The 17,286-nt window shown below is 45.3% G+C and overlaps 1 protein-coding gene across 1 annotated transcript; it reads right to left on the bottom strand.

Annotated features, from left to right (window-relative positions):
- Positions 1-7,704: 7,704 nt before the first annotated feature.
- LOC310958407 (beta-1,3-galactosyl-O-glycosyl-glycoprotein beta-1,6-N-acetylglucosaminyltransferase 4-like) lies at positions 7,705-9,000 on the bottom strand (the record flags this gene model as incomplete). The annotated part of the gene is made up of 1 exon (XM_083929335.1): positions 7,705-9,000. The coding sequence occupies one exon, from the start codon at positions 8,998-9,000 to the stop codon at positions 7,705-7,707; it is 1,296 nt and encodes a 431-aa protein (XP_083785461.1).
- Positions 9,001-17,286: the final 8,286 nt, after the last annotated feature.

The following is a 17,286-nucleotide window of genomic DNA, read 5'->3' as shown; positions in this document are numbered from 1 at the left end:
CAACACACAAGCTGTAGCTTTGTGAGGTACACTGGGGCCACAGAAGCTCCTTTTCAGATGCCATCCTCTGGAGGGACGCTCTTCTTTGGCTGACTAAAGGTGCACCTAATGGGTCCAGCTCCATGTGCATGCATAGGGTTAAGGTTAATCATGTGCATGTCATGTCGGCAAACCAAAACAACAAAGTCAGTTTAGTGTGGCTCTGGAAAGACAGTCGGAGGAGACTGAGTCGGTCAAGTCAACAGCATTTATATGTTGTGCTTTATGCTCTGTCTGTTCTTCACAATGGACATTAACGCTACTCTTGTGCTCAAAGCAGAGCAATGCAGCTCTCATAGAAACTTGACACTTGTGAAACACACACGTGGTTGGCGAGGGGGCCGCAGAGAGCTATTTGAGGCTGTTGGCATGACTCACCTTTTCCTCGTCACCTCCAGTCATCTGTGCAAAAACCTCAGCAGCATCGAGTTCACTGACACATTATCAAACATTTGCTTACAGACATGTGGACGCTGATGTCGCAACTGACAACACTTGGGGTTTGATTGCTTGACAGATGTTGAAATGAAGACCGAACAAGGAAGTAAACACCCAGACCTCAACTTCTGACATGAAACAAATAGGAAGACGAAAAGTGCACTTCACTGTGTAGAGAATGGGAAAAACAAGTTCTACTCAAAAGGCACTTCGGAGGCGTTCCTCTATGTGGACGACACTTGTGTGTACGAAACCCTAATTTAGCAATGTGTATGACCATTTCCTTTGGAGAATAGTGATATTTCTGGTAAATACTGTTGCTGATTTAAAGAGAATAAGAATCTTTTGTGTTTGAGACTTGAGTTCACCAGCAGACTGCACTTGGCTTTAAGAGCAGCCCCCACCATGACTCAGTGTGTTATGTAAGAGATGTTGCGCTAAATGTCAAGTGCTGCCTTACAGCACTGAGTCCATTAAGAACTCCTCTATCAATATTTGCCAAAACCATTACAAATTTAAAAAGTCTACATCCTTAAGTTGGGCGGCACGGTGGGCTGGTGGTTAGCACTGTCGCCTCACAGCAAGAGGAACCAGCACTGGTTCGAATCCCGGCTGGGGCCCTTCTGTGTGGAGTTTGCATGTTGTCCCCGTGTCTGCGTGGGTTTTCTCCGGGTTCTCCGGTTTCCTCCCACAGTCCAAAGACGTGCAGGTGTTCGGTTCATTGATGACTCTAAATCACCCGTAGGTGTGAATGGTTGTCTGTCTCTGTTCGTCTCTATGTGCCCTGTAATAGACTGGCGTCCTGTCCAGGGTGTACCCCACCTCGCGCCCAATGTCAGCTGGGATCGGCACCAGCCCCCCCACCCCCCCCCCCCCCCCCCCCCCCGACCCCGACAGGGATCTTTAGCATTTATTCAAAACTAAATTCCCCGGCATGCACTAAAACCCTGCAACTTCTCACTGTGTGCTTGATACTCCATCACTCAATAGTTCTCATGCACTGTTGTATTAATACATTCTTATAGTGAGAAGTTACAACGATTAAATCCAGACTTTTGTGTGTGTATGAGTGTATGTTTTCAGTCTTGAACAGTGAGAATTTGGCATGATGTGACGTCTTTCACACGGAAGTCGGCCTGACTTTGTTGCTCATTCTCAGGAGGGACAAAACTGTTTTGAAAGAAAGGGAAGATCGACGACTGACGATTAGCTTGTAAAATGAACCATCTAGATAAGAATACAGTAGTTTAAAGTTTAATTTCACAGGAGTGTTTCAGTTGTAGAGTTTGCACGAATCTTCCAATCTTCTCCAGTGAAGATGCTGCCTTTTTTCCATAATCCAGGTTTTCCTTGAGACAGTCTGTCAGGCCCTCCTGCACACGCGTATGAGCTGTCTGTTATGCTGTCACTGTCTGACAGAAGTCTTAACAGCTGTGAAACCGCTCTCACCTTGAGCTGCCAGATAAACTCTGGCTGTCTCCGAGTATCAGACACGACTGCTGTTGGTCTGGAAATCAGATTTCTTGGTGATACTTCTCACCGGCAACATAATTAAGAGGTGACTCTTCACTTGTTTGAGTTGTTTATGCGACTTGATATGTGTTCGTATGAATGTGAGACCAACCACAGTTATATCTGCAAAATCATCCATCCATCTTCAGCCTCTTGTCCCTATCGGGGTCGCTGGGGGCTGGAGCCGATCCCAGCTGACATTGGGCGTGAGGCGGGGTCCACCCTGGACAGGACGCCAGTCTATCACAGGACACATAGAGACGAACAGAGACAGACAACCATTCACACCTACGGGTGATTTAGAGTCATCAATGAACCGAACACCTGCACGTCTTTGGACTGTGGGAGGAAACCGGAGAACCCGGAGAAAACCCACGCAGACACGGGGACAACATGCAAACTCCACACAGAAGAACCCCAGCCCAAATTCGCACCAGCAACCCTCTTGCTGTGAGGCGACAGTGCTAACCACCACAGCACCGTGCCCCCTATCATTTTTAACCGAAATCTTGAATAAAAATCTCCATAGCACTAAATATCAATGACTATAAGTATATAAGTATGATGTTATTAGAATGATACATAATTTACACAGCAATATAACAATACATAATAACAGAGAGGGGGTTAGCTCACCAAGCTAACAAGCTCCCAACTGCCTGCTAACTTTCCCTATGTTCCCCGGGTCCTATGTTCCCCGGGTCCTATGTTCCCCGGGTCCTATGTTCCCCGGGTCCTATGTTCCCCGGGTCCTATGTTCCCCGGTTGCACAAGCCTCTGCCTTCGCTGATGTATAGGTCCTGTCTGTGCGTGTGTGTATTTCGGGCCTGTGTGTGTTACATGATTAATAATAGGAGTGAAAAAATTAAATTCCCCGTTGCGGGATAAATAAAGTAATTCTTCTTCTTCTTCTTCTTCTTCTTTAATGGATTTACCGAATTATGAGGCGTTGACCGCTCACAGAACTGAGTTGAGCAGGAAACAACCACCTGACACTCCCGCTGCTGCACACAGGTGTAACGTTCCCACGCCAGGTCGTGTAGCTCACGAGCCAGAACATCCCCTTAAGTTAATAATTCACTGGAACCTAAACCCCGTCATGGCTCCGTGAGCAGTGCCTGGAGCATAGCTAAACTGCAGCGAGGAGGAAGAGTAATCCTGTATGTGATGTGTTTAAGCTAACAGGTACAGTTGGATAGATTTTCTCCTAATTTATGAACAATCAAGGAACATAAACTGGCACTTAACTCCAGTACCGCATACATACTTAACAGCTGTATTTCATATCTGAGTAGTTCTACGAGTGCTCGGTTTCTCCACCTTTTAATCACATGTTCCTCTCTCGCATCACCCCTCCGACTAAAACATCCCACTTACCTAAAGTGTTGATAAGCACCAAACCACGAACCATTTCCCTGCCAGAGTGTGACCTGAATATTTCAAATTACAGTGTGCTGATAATTAAAGAAGTCAGATTTCCACTGCTAATACTTTTTGAGTTCTTGATTTATAATCAGCTTCACAATACAACTCTTTAACGCTATTATTCATAATTCATAATTCATCTGCCCCCGGTCAGGTAAGGAATGGTTTGATGACAACTGTGAGACAGTAATTGACTACACATTGAATACACTGTCTTTTTGAATATACACGCATGCAAACAGGACCTTCTTATGAAAAAGCCCATTTTAAATGTCAGATATAACACATTGGGTGTCTGCGTTATACTGTTTTATCTTGTTTAAATAACCAGTATTGAAGGAGAGAAGGCAAACATCGCTATAACAGCTGATTACACACTTTTCTGTCCTCTGCAAATATACACACACATGCAAACAGGACCTTCTTATGAAAAAAGTCCATTTTAAATATCAGATATAACACATTCTGTGTCTGCGTTATACTGTTTTATCTTGTTTAAATAACCATTATTGAAGGAAAGAAGGCAAACATCGCTATAACAGCTGATTACACACTTTTCTGATCCCTGCAAAGAAAGTTCATGCGTAGTGCTGATAAAACCACTATGAAACCACCGGAAGGAAGAAAGTTGATCTGAAAAATGATTCCTCGTGCTAAACTTGAGTCATTTCCCTCCATGTGCACCTTGCTCCACAAGAGCACTTGCAAATGTGCTCTTGTGGAGTGTCCCACTCTGGCCTGGAGTGGGGGTAGTTTGACTGGTAAAGGGGTGGTTTAGCCTTAAAATGTTGACAAGAGTCCACTTGAAGAAAAACTTTAAACAGTTTTATTGTCCTTTAAACATTGTCCACAGCGACAGCAGAGTTTCACTTAGACAGCCAAAAAAAGATATTCACAGTACGTGGGTCCACACAGCTACACAGCCCTTCACCCACTGACTAGGCAGTGTCAAACTAACAATAGTATGGCGCCTGGCTAACATGTGCTATGTGTACTGAATGATGGCGTGGTGTGAAGGTGTGGTGTTTTACCAGTGGCCGGAGAAACTGCCACATAGAGCAAACTGTCTTTCAACCTTTAGAGTACAGACAACCAACAGATGAGAAGACGGACCATCAATAATGATCAGTTTCTGTTGTTTATTATAAGTGTTGGTTAATGTAACCTGCATTTATCAACTGTGCAGGAGGACGAGTTGTAATTCTGAGGAATAAGCAGGTTTTTATTCAAAACAGAATATTTGTATTTGTCTGGAGCGAGTTAAGGTCCACGGCTCCGTCCACTTGCTATCGTGAAATATAGCCCAGTTTTTAATTATTCTTTTTTTAAATCCTTGAGGAAGTTTGTTTTATCACTAATATTAAGGAATGGAGTGTGGGCTGGAGGCTGGAGGGGTGCCAGTTCATCTCCTGGGCACTGCCGAGGTGCTGTTGAGCAAGGCCACAAACCCCCAACTGCTCAGGGCGCTGATCCAATGGCAGCCCCCTCGTTCTGACATCTCTCCATTAATTGCATGTTGCAGGTCCAGGTTCTTCTTCTTCTTCTTCTTCTTCTTCTTCTTCTTCTTCTTCTTCTTCTCCTTCATCTTCTTCTTCTTCTTCTTCCTCTGAGACCTACTTGGATGACCCAGTATTTTATAATTGTTTGTAACCAGCATTCATCTAATATGTTAGTACTTATTCTGTTACCAAATCATTTAATAGATTTTAATTTAATTGATTTAATTATTATTATTATTTATTTTAAATCTTTTTACCGACTACTAATTGAACACATTTTAATTGTATTTGTTTGTTTTCTTTATAAAAAAAGCTTTGAATTCATACGCGGTGCTTACATTGCTGCAAACTCCTCGTTGTGCTTCACTTTCATAGGATGAAAGAAGTTTGTAACCTAAAATACAAAGAACATGAATGGGTTTAATGAATAAAAAGTATATATCTATATTTAAAAGAGTTTTTAAAATAAAATACCTCTCCAATCTTACATACATACAATACAGCCTGTAAACTAAATGTTAATTTAAAAACCACAATGTCTCTTTGAGCCTGTAAATGTTCTCATTGGTCCAGGTCATCGCATCGGACCAGTCCCAGCCTGGTCCTGGTCCTGGTCCTGGTCCTGGTCCAGTCCCAGCCTGGTCCTGGTCCTGGTCCTGGTCCAGTCCCAGCCTGGTCAGATGCGTACATGAACTGATGAAGCCTCTTGGTTGAGAGGTGAAACGTCTTCCTAGACAAATAACCAAGTCCAGTTGCTTTTGACTGAAATTGCTTTGAGGAACACAATGTCTCTTTACGTTGTACCAAACCTTGTGTGGTGAGACAACACCATGTGTAACTGTTTGCTGGTTTTAATCTGACTTGCTTGTCTGCGTGCCCAGGGTGCTCCCAGGTTATCTCTCTTCCCCAAACCCGATCTTCCAGCACCGTCTTTTTCTTTCTTTGTTCTTATCCTCCAACCAAAAAACAAGACGCTGTGTTCACAGTGAGCTTTTCTGTCTTAACAGAGAAGTTGTTTCAAGTTGAATTTATTAATATTCTATTCGGTTGCACAATGAAAGGGAAGTTACAGTCAAAAGCATATTTTTTTCTGCCTTGTTCCTCATGTTTGATGTGTTAGCTTTGCTGTGTAGATGATGCACGTGCAGAGTTTTAGGGCGCACTCACACTGTCCTTCCACACCGTGCCCCGTGCTTTAGGGTCCTTGTCCCCCCCTCCAGGCCCGTGTGTACACACACTACCTGGGCCTCGGAGAATGCTTCTTGCTGCCTATACGTCATCACGCCGTAACACGTCACACGCATTGATGACGTCATCGCGATGCGTGGCTTTGTTTCCAGATCTTTCCGTAGACCTCGGAGTTTTTGTGCGTCTTGTCGACTGTTTTTTAATCTTTTCATCGACCAAATCTGCAGTAAACACTCCACCTCCGCATCACACCAACGTGAACCTTTCACCCCATTGTTGTTGTTGTTAAATGTCCGCGCATGGTCGCTCGTGCTCGTACATGTGCAAACGCGCTCTACAAAAGCCCACCTCTCTCAGACGGGCTTTGGACGGCCAGCTGGCCACAGTTATGCACGGAGTGGTTACACTCACACTGGTCAAACGCACTAGGCTTGACCCAAAAAACCTGTTTTGGCCCGGTGCGGAAGGACAGTGTGAGTGCGCCCTCACACGCCAAGGATGTTTTCACATTAATATAAAGTGGAAAGATTCATTGCAAATCTGATTTGCGGGGTCTACAAGTCTGATTTGTGACATCCCAACTAGTTTGGAAGTTAATCCTGGTCCAATATGAAACGTACACAAGTGTGACATGGAAGCTCACAGCCACACGTGAGAGAATACGCTGAGAATGGAGTCGCAGTGAAGTGTCCAGCAAAAAAAGAACAAACTTTTGCATATTCATAGATTCAGGAATTTTTACATTAGGTAGAAGCAGTAGATGCCTTTTGAAGGATTTGAATGTGGGGGCTCGGTCCATAGGTGACTCGGCCATGAATGATAAAATTGAAATTGAATGAATTGATAAAATGTTTGGTCATAAATTCCTGTGATTATCGCTTAAAACCCAAGATGATGACATCGAATGTCTCCTTTTGATCGACCGGGGCTGCGGTCATGTAGCCGGGGAAAAGTCTTTTTCTAACTACTTTTCCTTGACCCCCAAGGGAAAAATGTCATGAGGTCAAACGACCGCACTTCCACTCCACTCTGTAATTACGTGATTGCATTGAAGCATCTTTCCGTAGCAGTGAGACAATTTCACCTGCTCTTATGGCCGCCACGAAAATACTTCCCGGTCATTCCCCTCACTTTATAACGGCTCTTTGGTATAAACGAAGAGAACAGAGTCGTACTTCAGACCTGTTCTTCTTAGATTCTGCTCAAATTTCGACCCTCTGTCTGGGATCCGCAGAGGCACGTTCAAGCTCTCGCAAGTGCTGTTACATCGGAAACACGGCAAACGCGCTTTTATCCGACGTGCGCGACAGGCAGGCGTCCATGCACAACGCGTGATTGTGAGATTTTGAGAGATAAACAGTAACATCTATCCCTTCAAATGGTATCATTAGTTAGGAACCTTCCTAAGCAGAAAGATCCACTATTCAACCGCAGCCCAACAGCCCAAATGTCAATTTCCTACAATTCTAAAGCAAAAAAAGCAGCATTCTCACATTTCAGAAACTGTAACCATCAAATATGTGTGGAATAATTCCTTTAACATCTTCTGGTTCATCAGAATTGTCTGTTTCTGTTTGGCTCTGCAGTATACTGTTGCTTCTGATCAACCTTTACGACAGATACAAGATGCCGCTGACTGGAACAACTTCTGTTTCTCCTCCAGCTTCTCCTCTAGGCACTGGATGAGAACGGGGTCCACTTTGGGGTCGAACTTATTGGCGAACCAGTGACCGTAGTTGAGCAACCAACGCATTTCTGCTGCACCGAATATACAAACGCTGCGGACGTGTGCCCCGGAGCAGGGTGGGTACAGCCTCTCCTCAAGGTACTGCCACTTCACCAGCCTGGTCTTACTCATCAGGTCGGTGATATCGGGGTGTGATCGGGGCACCTCTCCGGGTACGCCCGGCAGCCGCACAAGTGTGGCCCAGAAGTGTTCGTCTGGGGAGTAGGTGTCCTCCGACCAGGCCAGAAAATCTTTCGCTACGGCCGAGGCGTCTACGTGCTCGACAAAGTCCCGTGACAAGACAAAGTAGGCGTTGCCGATGAACATCTCGATGCCGTGGGGCGGCGGGGTCTTTGCCTGCTCCGTTTTCACCGGCAGTTTCTGATATTCAAAGTTGACATCGCTCAACTTGTGGTGAAAAGTGAACCTCCGCTTCTTGAGCTCACTGGGGCGGCTTGTCTCCAGCATGTGACCTCCGTTTAACTTCCTCAGCTCTGACACCAGCTCGATGTTGGACCTGAGCGGGAAGTCCTGGCCGCAGAGGTTGATGACGTACCTCCACTTGACTTCTGACCCCAGAAGGTCAGACAGACAGTTGAGGTCGGCTTTCAACCGACTGATGCTCGCGTAAAACACGGACTCTCGCTTGGAGGCGATGAAGACATTGGGCAAACAGCGGGTTAAACCCTCCACGGCTGAGATGAACTGAGCCGAGGACTTCTGATCGTAGTGGATGCAGTAGATGTTGCCGGGTGAGTACAGCGCTTTGATAAGTCTCTCTATCATCCATGCAGATTTATGCACAACCAGTGAGTAAGCAAGGGGGAAGTCTTTCTCCTCCTCTGACACACACACGTCATCGTAACCCCTGGCCTTGAGGAATAACGGGCAGTTTAAGGTGAGGTTAGCCAGACTTTCATCAGTGTCCTCCACGACTTGCGTCCGTCTGATGATCAGCGACTTACCCACCTCCACCGGGTCCATGTCATATATAGCCGAACAGTTAATACTGTACTTGTGAAATGTCTGAATGTCGTCTGAAGCTGAGGGGGGAGGCGCGGTGATGTAGCTGTACTTCAGGCTGACCAACAGCAGGACACACAGAGTGAGCAGTGTCAGCAGTGAAGGACATGTCTTTCTCCTTTGCCTCAATAAAGCACATCTTGTATTCATTCTGCTGTGAGAGGAAACAGGATGAGAGGGGAGCAGAAGTCACTGTGGGGGTTTTTCATTTACATAACGGTTCAACTGAGAAGGTGACACGAGAAGTGAGAGCCAGATGCGCGAGGGGTGACTTGAAAAAACACGCTTGAACACACACTCACCTTGCTCCATACGCAGGTACCGCTCCGCGAACGCCTCTCACACCGTCGCATCAAGTCACACCCTAAAAGTTGTAAAAACGAGGATAAAGTCCAGCGACACTGCGCCATAAATCCATTTAATAAGTAATAGTCTTTCAGAATAAAACAAAAACTCCAGAAGCAACTCACCGCTGTCAGGAGAAAGAAGAAGAGGGAACATTTATCTTCCGTGCCATTTGCACTTTTTACGCACGACTGGCGCGACATCTGTCGGCAACATCAACTTGAACCGGCTCTGCATTAATCCATATAGCGCAAAAATGAGTTATCAGGAGCATAAAGAGGGGGAAGAGGCTCTGAACTTCAGCCGGCTTTGAGTGTGTTTGTGCCGGGGCTGGACAGCGCTGCGCTCTCACCAATACCCGGAAAGAGAGAGGGAGGGGCGCAGGGAACTGCACTAATTACAGATAAGAGCAGCAAAAATGTTCTTTAGGGTGTCATGTGTCACCGCCAGTGTTGGTCAATACCAGTATCGCGTGTTGCATGTAAATGTAAGCTTTCCCTTAACAGACATCCATGCAGCTGATTAAAGGGAATAAATGAAAACCCCGTGGCTAGAGTCATCTGAACTCACTTAAAGCCGAGGGAGAGAGAGAGAGAGAGAGAGAGAGAGAGAGAGAGAGAGAGAGAGAGAGAGAGAGAGAGAGACTACACATTTCAGTTGTAGAACTCAAACTCTCCTTTTTCCTGTTACTGTCAGGTGAAACTCATCTGTTGGAGACTGAGGGCTCTGATTAAAGACGTGTTCAGTAACCACATCCAGAGGAACTGTCTCCATTCAGTCCCTTCACTGTTTGTGCTTTACATGATCTCAAATCTGTAATTGTGTCATAGGGGAGACCGGGGTTGGTTGTCCCATGGGTTGGTTGTCATCACCAAAAGCGATGGAGGTGATTAAATCGCCCAGAACACGAGTATTGCGTCGCTTGCTCGCATTTGTCACATTTTTGATCAGTGCTTCAATCTCAGGTATCAGCTGAGGCACTGACGGCTTTCTTCTTCTTCCTCTCGACTAGATGCTTAAAGGCACGCCGCTGCCATCCACAGTTCATGGTTATATCCATTATACTGTAATCACAGGAACAGTCTGATTTCCCCCACGGACTGCTACGATAGAGGCCTTTGTTGCGCTTACCGCAATCTCAACGCTGATTGGCTGTCGCAGCACAGCATCGAGTGATGTCATTTGAAAGGTCCAAGCGAAACACCTGATAAGGCCATGGCCGCCTCGTCCGCGCCGCATCTCGCCGTGCTAGACTCTTCATCCATATGATTAGCGTAGTCCTGCGTAGTCCTGCGTAGCCCTGCGTAGCTCTGCGTAGCCCCCCGTAGCGCGTCAAACGCATGACACGCCTGGTTGATGTTTTAAACACATTGTTTACGTTGCGAACTCACGTTAAACTATGTGGTTAGGTTTAGGTAACAAGAAAATTTGGTTAGCGTTAGGAAAAGGTCGAGGGTTGGGTTCAAATAAGTGTGTTTGGAACGTAACTACACCAAAAGCAGACGTTGCGGTCAACTTCCTTTTCCCCGTATCGTAAGAAATCATGTGAATTTTTGTGCAGAAACTTTCAAACGATATCATATGAACCCGATGATGAGAGCAGGTTGCTGTATTTGGCATTTCATCACCAAAGACTTATTAAAAGATGAAGGTTTTCACATTAATTCAGTCTACTTTTCTTTTGTTTTGCTTCTTCGTCGCGCGAATGATCAGGAACTTCCAAAGAAAGACGGAAAGTTATAAGTGACAGCATTTGTTTTTACGCTTTTTTTTAACCAGGAACGACTCATGAAGAAAGTGACAGTATGATGGAAAACACATGAATTACTTAATGATTCATGAATAAATGATCTCCCAGTCTGTTATTTACTGTTACAGGCTTTCATTAGGATGGGTTAGGGAAGCACTCATCATTGGTTCATCCATTAAGAAGTTGATCCTCACTTGTTTCTCCATTATGAGGCCAATTAATCATTTTTATACTCTATAAACTTTGGATAGGAGTTACTTATTACGTTAACACTCAGTTCCTCATTTGGTCCCTGGTATCTATACTCAAAATGATTCGTAGGGGAGGCCGGGGTTGGTTGTCACTTCTTTATTATTATATAGTTTACAATGGTTATTGTAAGAGAACGGACTCAGAGAGACTTTATTAATGAATAACTAATGTGAGTCGAGTCATTCACTCAGAACCAGGCACAAAACAAAACATTGATTATTAGTTTTAAACATCAGTTACTGTTTTTACGTCTCCCCCAAAGTAAATTTAATGAAAATTTCATGTAAATGTAATGAAAAATGTTCTGGTACAGGATATAAACTCCCCACACCGGACTCCCCGACCACGATGAATAAGAAATACCATACACACATAAAACAAATGTGTCGTAATTGTGGTATTGCGCAACATACATGCCAAATCTCATCTCATCTCATCTTCATCCGCTTATCCGGGGTCGGGTCGCGGGGGCAGCAGCTTTAGCAGGGGACCCCAAACTTCCCTTTCCCGGACCACATTAACCAGCTCTAACTGGGGGATCCTGAGGCGTTCCCAGGCCAGTGTGGAGATCTAATCTCTCCACCTGGTCCTGGGTCTTCCCCGAGGCCTCCTCCCAGCTGGACGTGTCTGGAACACCTCCCTAGGGAGGCGCCCAGGGTTCATCCTTACCAGATGATCCTGAACCACCTCACCGGGCTCCTTTCAACACAAAGGAGCAGCGGCTCTACTCCGAGTTCCTCACGGATGCTGAACTTCTCCCCCTCTCTCTAAGGGAGACTCCAGCCCCCCTCCTGAGGAAACACATTTCGGCCGCTTGTACGCACGACCTCGTTCTTTCGGTCATGACCAAGCTTTCATGACTGTGAGGGTAGGAACCAAGATGCAATATACATGCCAAATACTTTGAAATAATCATAAAATTATGTTGTAAAGTGATACATATCGCTTCATATGTACTTTACCCTTTTGTGCCCCTTGTTCTCCATTAGGAATTATTATGGAAGTACTCATAAATGATTCAGCGCCGACTCGTTCCTCATTTGATCAATCATTTACTACTTTACAGCAGTTCGTTATTAAGTGAAAGGAAAACACATGGGTCTTACTGAGGAAGGTCTGTCCAGATGGTAAATGGGCTTTCTAGTCTCCTGATTACTCGAGGTGCTTTCACACTACTTCACCCGTTCACAGTGACATTCACACTGGTGGCAGTGGTCACCTACATACCCTCTAATCTACATCTAACCATTCACACCACAGTCACACATCCACTGGGAGAAATGTGGGATTCTGTGTCAAGGACACTTTGACATGCGGACTGGAGGAGCCGGGGGACTGGAGAACAACCCGCTCTACCCCTGAGCCACTGCCACCCCTGAAGTCCAGGCTTTTCTCTCTGAGGAAACTTAGGGTACGTCCACACGATCAAAACAGTCTTTTTTGTCTCCATGGTTCTTAAAGGTTTTCCTTCCACGTGGACTAGGCTTAAGAAATATCTGTGTCCACATGAAACCAGTGAAACCAGCTAAAAACACTGTAGTCCACATGCCAGGCCTGGAGGTGGCGCTGTAACTGCCACAGAAATACACCAACAACGGAGAAGAAGAGACGGGGAGACGCTGTGGAGAATCCAAACACCGGAGAGTTTCTCTCCAGATCCTCCTCCATCCTAGAGACAAACGTGTCCCTGGTTCTGGTCTTAGTGGAGACTTTGGTGCTGTTCTGGACTCTGATGCACCCATCACTCTGCAGTTAGTGTCCTCACTGAGCAGAGGGTGCTGCTGGGAGCCCCTTCACTCTGCAGTTAGTGTCCTCACTGAGCAGAGGGTGCTGCTGGGAGCCCCTTCACTCTGCAGTTAGTGTCCTCACTGAGCAGAGGGGGCTGCTGGGAGCCCCTTCCCCGTCCCTTAGCACTCACAGGCGCCACTTTCTCACTACATTTAGAGACTTTTCATACCTTCTTAACAACTTTATTTAGAAACAGAGCCTAGAGAGCAGTTTAGCTCCTTATTCAGAGCATCAGGGAAAAGGGAGAAATCTGCGGTCAGCCTAATTCATTCCTATGCATGTGGCTCAGAGTCCAGTTCAGTAAACAGTCTATGGGTCTGTCTCTGTCCTCTCACATAGCAGCAATGTTGTTGTTATGTGACGCCGCGGGATCAGAGGTAGGAGGTGGGGCAGCATTGTTTAAGAAAGTATGAGGTTTCACTGTACAGACGACAACACCACAGGGGGCATTTTGAAATCTTCCCACTCTGGGACACAGTTTCAAAAGATCCCGTTTTCAGGTCAGGCAAATGAGTGGAGGCACACAGTGTCATGAACGATGACGGGGAGAATACGGAGGACTGGACCCAAATGCAGACACAAACACGGGAGTCAGTTTTAGCAGATTTAATAAAACAATGGTATACAAAAAGTGTCCAGAGAGCGGGGGGGGGGGGGGGGGGGGGGAGTGAGGTCCAGGTGCAGGTAAAGAAACAGGGGTTGAAGGTAAGCAGGCAGGGATGCAGTCAGGGGAACAGGATCACAGGAAACTAAAACCAAAAAGAAACAATGAAGACCGAAAACATGGAACAAACTATCTTACTTAAATACAACGTGGAGCCAACGAACGAGACACGATACCGAGTAGTTGATGAAACGATCTGGCGCCGGACATGTCCAACATCGGGCTTCTTATACTGTTGGGGAGGTGATTAGTGGAATTGAGTGGAGCTGGTCCAGAACCACGTCTGCCGTCTCCAAACAGACAAACACAGAGAGGGGAGACACATACAGGGAAACACAGACAGAGGGAGACAAGCACAAGCACAAAAGGAAAGGGAGAGGCTGCCAGAACCTGGATCCTGACACACTGGCTATTTAACCTCATCCATATTTAACCTCATCCAAACAGGCTCTGCTGGCTCACACTCAAAGTGATGCTGTAGCGACAGTGTGGATTAACATAATTACCACTGGGTCATTAAATCAACACAAGCTTATCCTCTAATAATGAGGGTAAAACAGCAGCTTTCACGTTTGTTTTTAAAAGAATCAGACATTGCACAGTTTGGATGAACATATGAGGTGTGTATAACGCATTTAAACACTTAATAATACAAAAATAAACATCTGCTGTGTTCACTGAAATGAAGTACAGTCTGCAGCATGCATTAGAAACATGTACAAGATGAGTGAATGGTTCTGGAGAAAAAATATATGATATGCAGTTTTAAAAAATGGCAGGTAGTTTCACGACATTCAGACACACACAGTCAAATAATAATGTGTGTTTTGACAGCGTTTTAGTAGGTTTTTCGTTAGCAAGTTTAGTTTTTTTTGTTTGCAGATACATTTAGACACACACAAACACACACACACACACACACACACACACACACACACACACACACACACACACACACACACACACACACACACACACACACACTCACAGTGTGCCTGCAGGAGTACATTTTTTGTATAATGCAATATAAAAAATACAATAAATAAAGAAACAAATACATAAACAAAATAAATATAATAATAATAATTATAGAAATACGATAAATGAAGAACAAAGTAATAAAAAAGTAATAATATAGTGACCTATGGTTCACCCCGTCGACTTTCCAGCCAACAGAACCACCGTAATCCTCTGTTTACATCATAACTATTACTGATCAGCATTTATTCTTACCCTCCCTACCCTGTCCCTCTCTCATTATCATTTCAAACATACCTCACCGTACATGTCATGTTACAAACATCAGCAAATTGTTGTACTTGTTTTAATGTCTGTACGTTTTAAGACCATACTATCTAAACTATCCTACGTCTTCTTGTAATGGTGAATCCCATCAATTGTCCTATGTGTTTTTGAAATGTTGTATCGCACCAATAATAAGAAATACATTTACACAACAAGTGTGTCTAAAATTAGACGTCCCTGCAAAGCTACAGACACAGACCACAGGTGTACAGCACAAACAACAGGTGGGATCAGGACACAATAGCAGATACTGTCATCATAAAGGTAAAGCAGGATATGAATAACAAAGCACCTGCAGACTCAGGAGGAACCCCTAGTGGCCTGCCCTGCGTCAAGACTATTAAAGTGTATTATTCACAGCCGCCTGTTATCAGCATCATTTAAGCTGCCTCTAACCCTTAAGGTGATGTTTGCTCAACACTTCCAGCATTGTTCTAATAAAAGGAATAGAATAGATCGCCTTATTACATACATAAGTCTTCTAGATCACTAAGATCCTCTGAGGCCAATCTGTTCATGGTTCGCAGAGTAAACTCAAATCAAGGGAAAGCATCATTCAGTCATTTTGCAACAAACAGCTGGAGTAGACTTTCACCCACTCTGACCACTTTTAAAACTAGACTGAAACTTTTATGTTTACTTTATGTATCCATTCATCTTCAACCGCTTATCCCGGGGTCGGGGTCGCAGGGGGCTGGAGCCGATCCCAGCTGACATTGGGCGTGAGGCGGGGTCCACCCTGGACAGGACGCCAGTCTATCACAGGACACAGAGAGACGAACAGAGACAGACAACCATTCACACCTACGGGTGATTTAGAGTCATCAATGATCCGAACACCTGCACGTCTTTGGACTGTGGGAGGAAACCGGAGAACCCGGAGAAAACCCACGCAGACACGGGGAGAACATGCAAACTCCACACAGAAGGGCCCCAGCTGGGATGCGAACCTGTAACCTTCTCGCTGTGAGGGGACAGTGCTAACCTAATGCATTTGAATTCATGACATGTTGAGCTGTGAAGCACTTTGAGTCTGCCTTGTGTATGAAAAGTGCTATACAAATAAAGTTGCCTTGCCCTATTGTCATTGTATGATAGTGATGATGAATGGAACGATGAACGGTTTATGTGCAACGTGTGTTTTATGCAGAAGTCCAAATGATGTTTTGTGTGTGTTTTTTTTATCTCAGAAAAAACAGAACAGATTGTGGTAGTTCTTCACCTATAGTCAACATTTACATTGCATGTTTCATTTGAATAGACTGAACTGAGATAGGATTCAAATGTCACCATGCCGTGGAGAGCGCAGAGAAGCTTATTATTGACTCTCCGCTGTGAAACAAACAGACGAGGTTTGCAAAAGCGTGGGACTGCTACCTTCAGCAAAATGTCGTGATCGTCACTGAGATACGAAGAGAGCCAACTGAGGCCAACGGGAAGAGTTAAATAAATACAGGCAGAGTCAAATTTGAATAACAGGTTTTGTCGCTCGGAAATTATTTTTAATGATTAGATCTCTGGATGGAGGATCTCATCATCTCATCTTCAGCCTCTTATCCGGGGTCGGGTCTCGGGGGCAGCAGCTTTAGCAGGGGACCCCAAACTTCCCTTTCCCGGGCCACATTAACCAGCTCTAACTGGGGGATCCTGAGGCGTTCCCAGGCCAGTGTGGAGATCTAATCTCTCCACCTGGTCCTGGGTCTTCCCCGAGGCCTCCTCCCAGCTGGACGTGCCTGGAACACCTCCCTAGGGAGGCGCCCAGGGTTCATCCTTACCAGATGATCCTGAACCACCTCAACTGGCTCCTTTCAACGCAAAGGAGCAGCGGCTCTACTCCGAGTTCCTCACGGATGCTGAACTTCTCCCCCTCTCTCTAAGGGAGACTCCAGCCCCCCTCCTGAGGAAACCCATTTCGGCCGCTTGTACCCGCGACCTCGTTGGAGGATCTACTCGTGAATATTGTATTAACCTAAAGATAACGTGGTAGAAATATACAGTAGCCCATAGAACCTCTACAATATTCTTAAATTGCTCTGACAGCATTTGTTTCATGCACGTCTTCAGCTGAGTCCATATGAACCTGTTCATCTCTTTGTGGAGCAAATATTTGCTGCTGGACTGTTTGACTGGGTTAGTTGTTATTTGTTGTCCTTGTTTTAAGTTGTATGTCTTTTTCTTCCTCTCCTCTGAACTGTTCTTGAATCGTGTGTGAGCACATCAAGAGCAACTCAAAAACCAGAGTTGAATTCCTTGCACGTGTTCACACGATTGGCCAATAAAGCTGCTTAATCAGCCACTCACGCCCCAGCACATTACCAGCATCTGGCTCCAG

The sequence above is a fragment of the Echiichthys vipera genome (genome assembly GCF_963691815.1).
Source record: "Echiichthys vipera genome assembly, chromosome: 16".
NCBI lineage: Eukaryota > Metazoa > Chordata > Actinopteri > Perciformes > Trachinidae > Echiichthys > Echiichthys vipera.
Note: the sequence above shows the minus strand (reverse complement) of the source record. Positions and strands in the feature narration are given on the sequence as shown.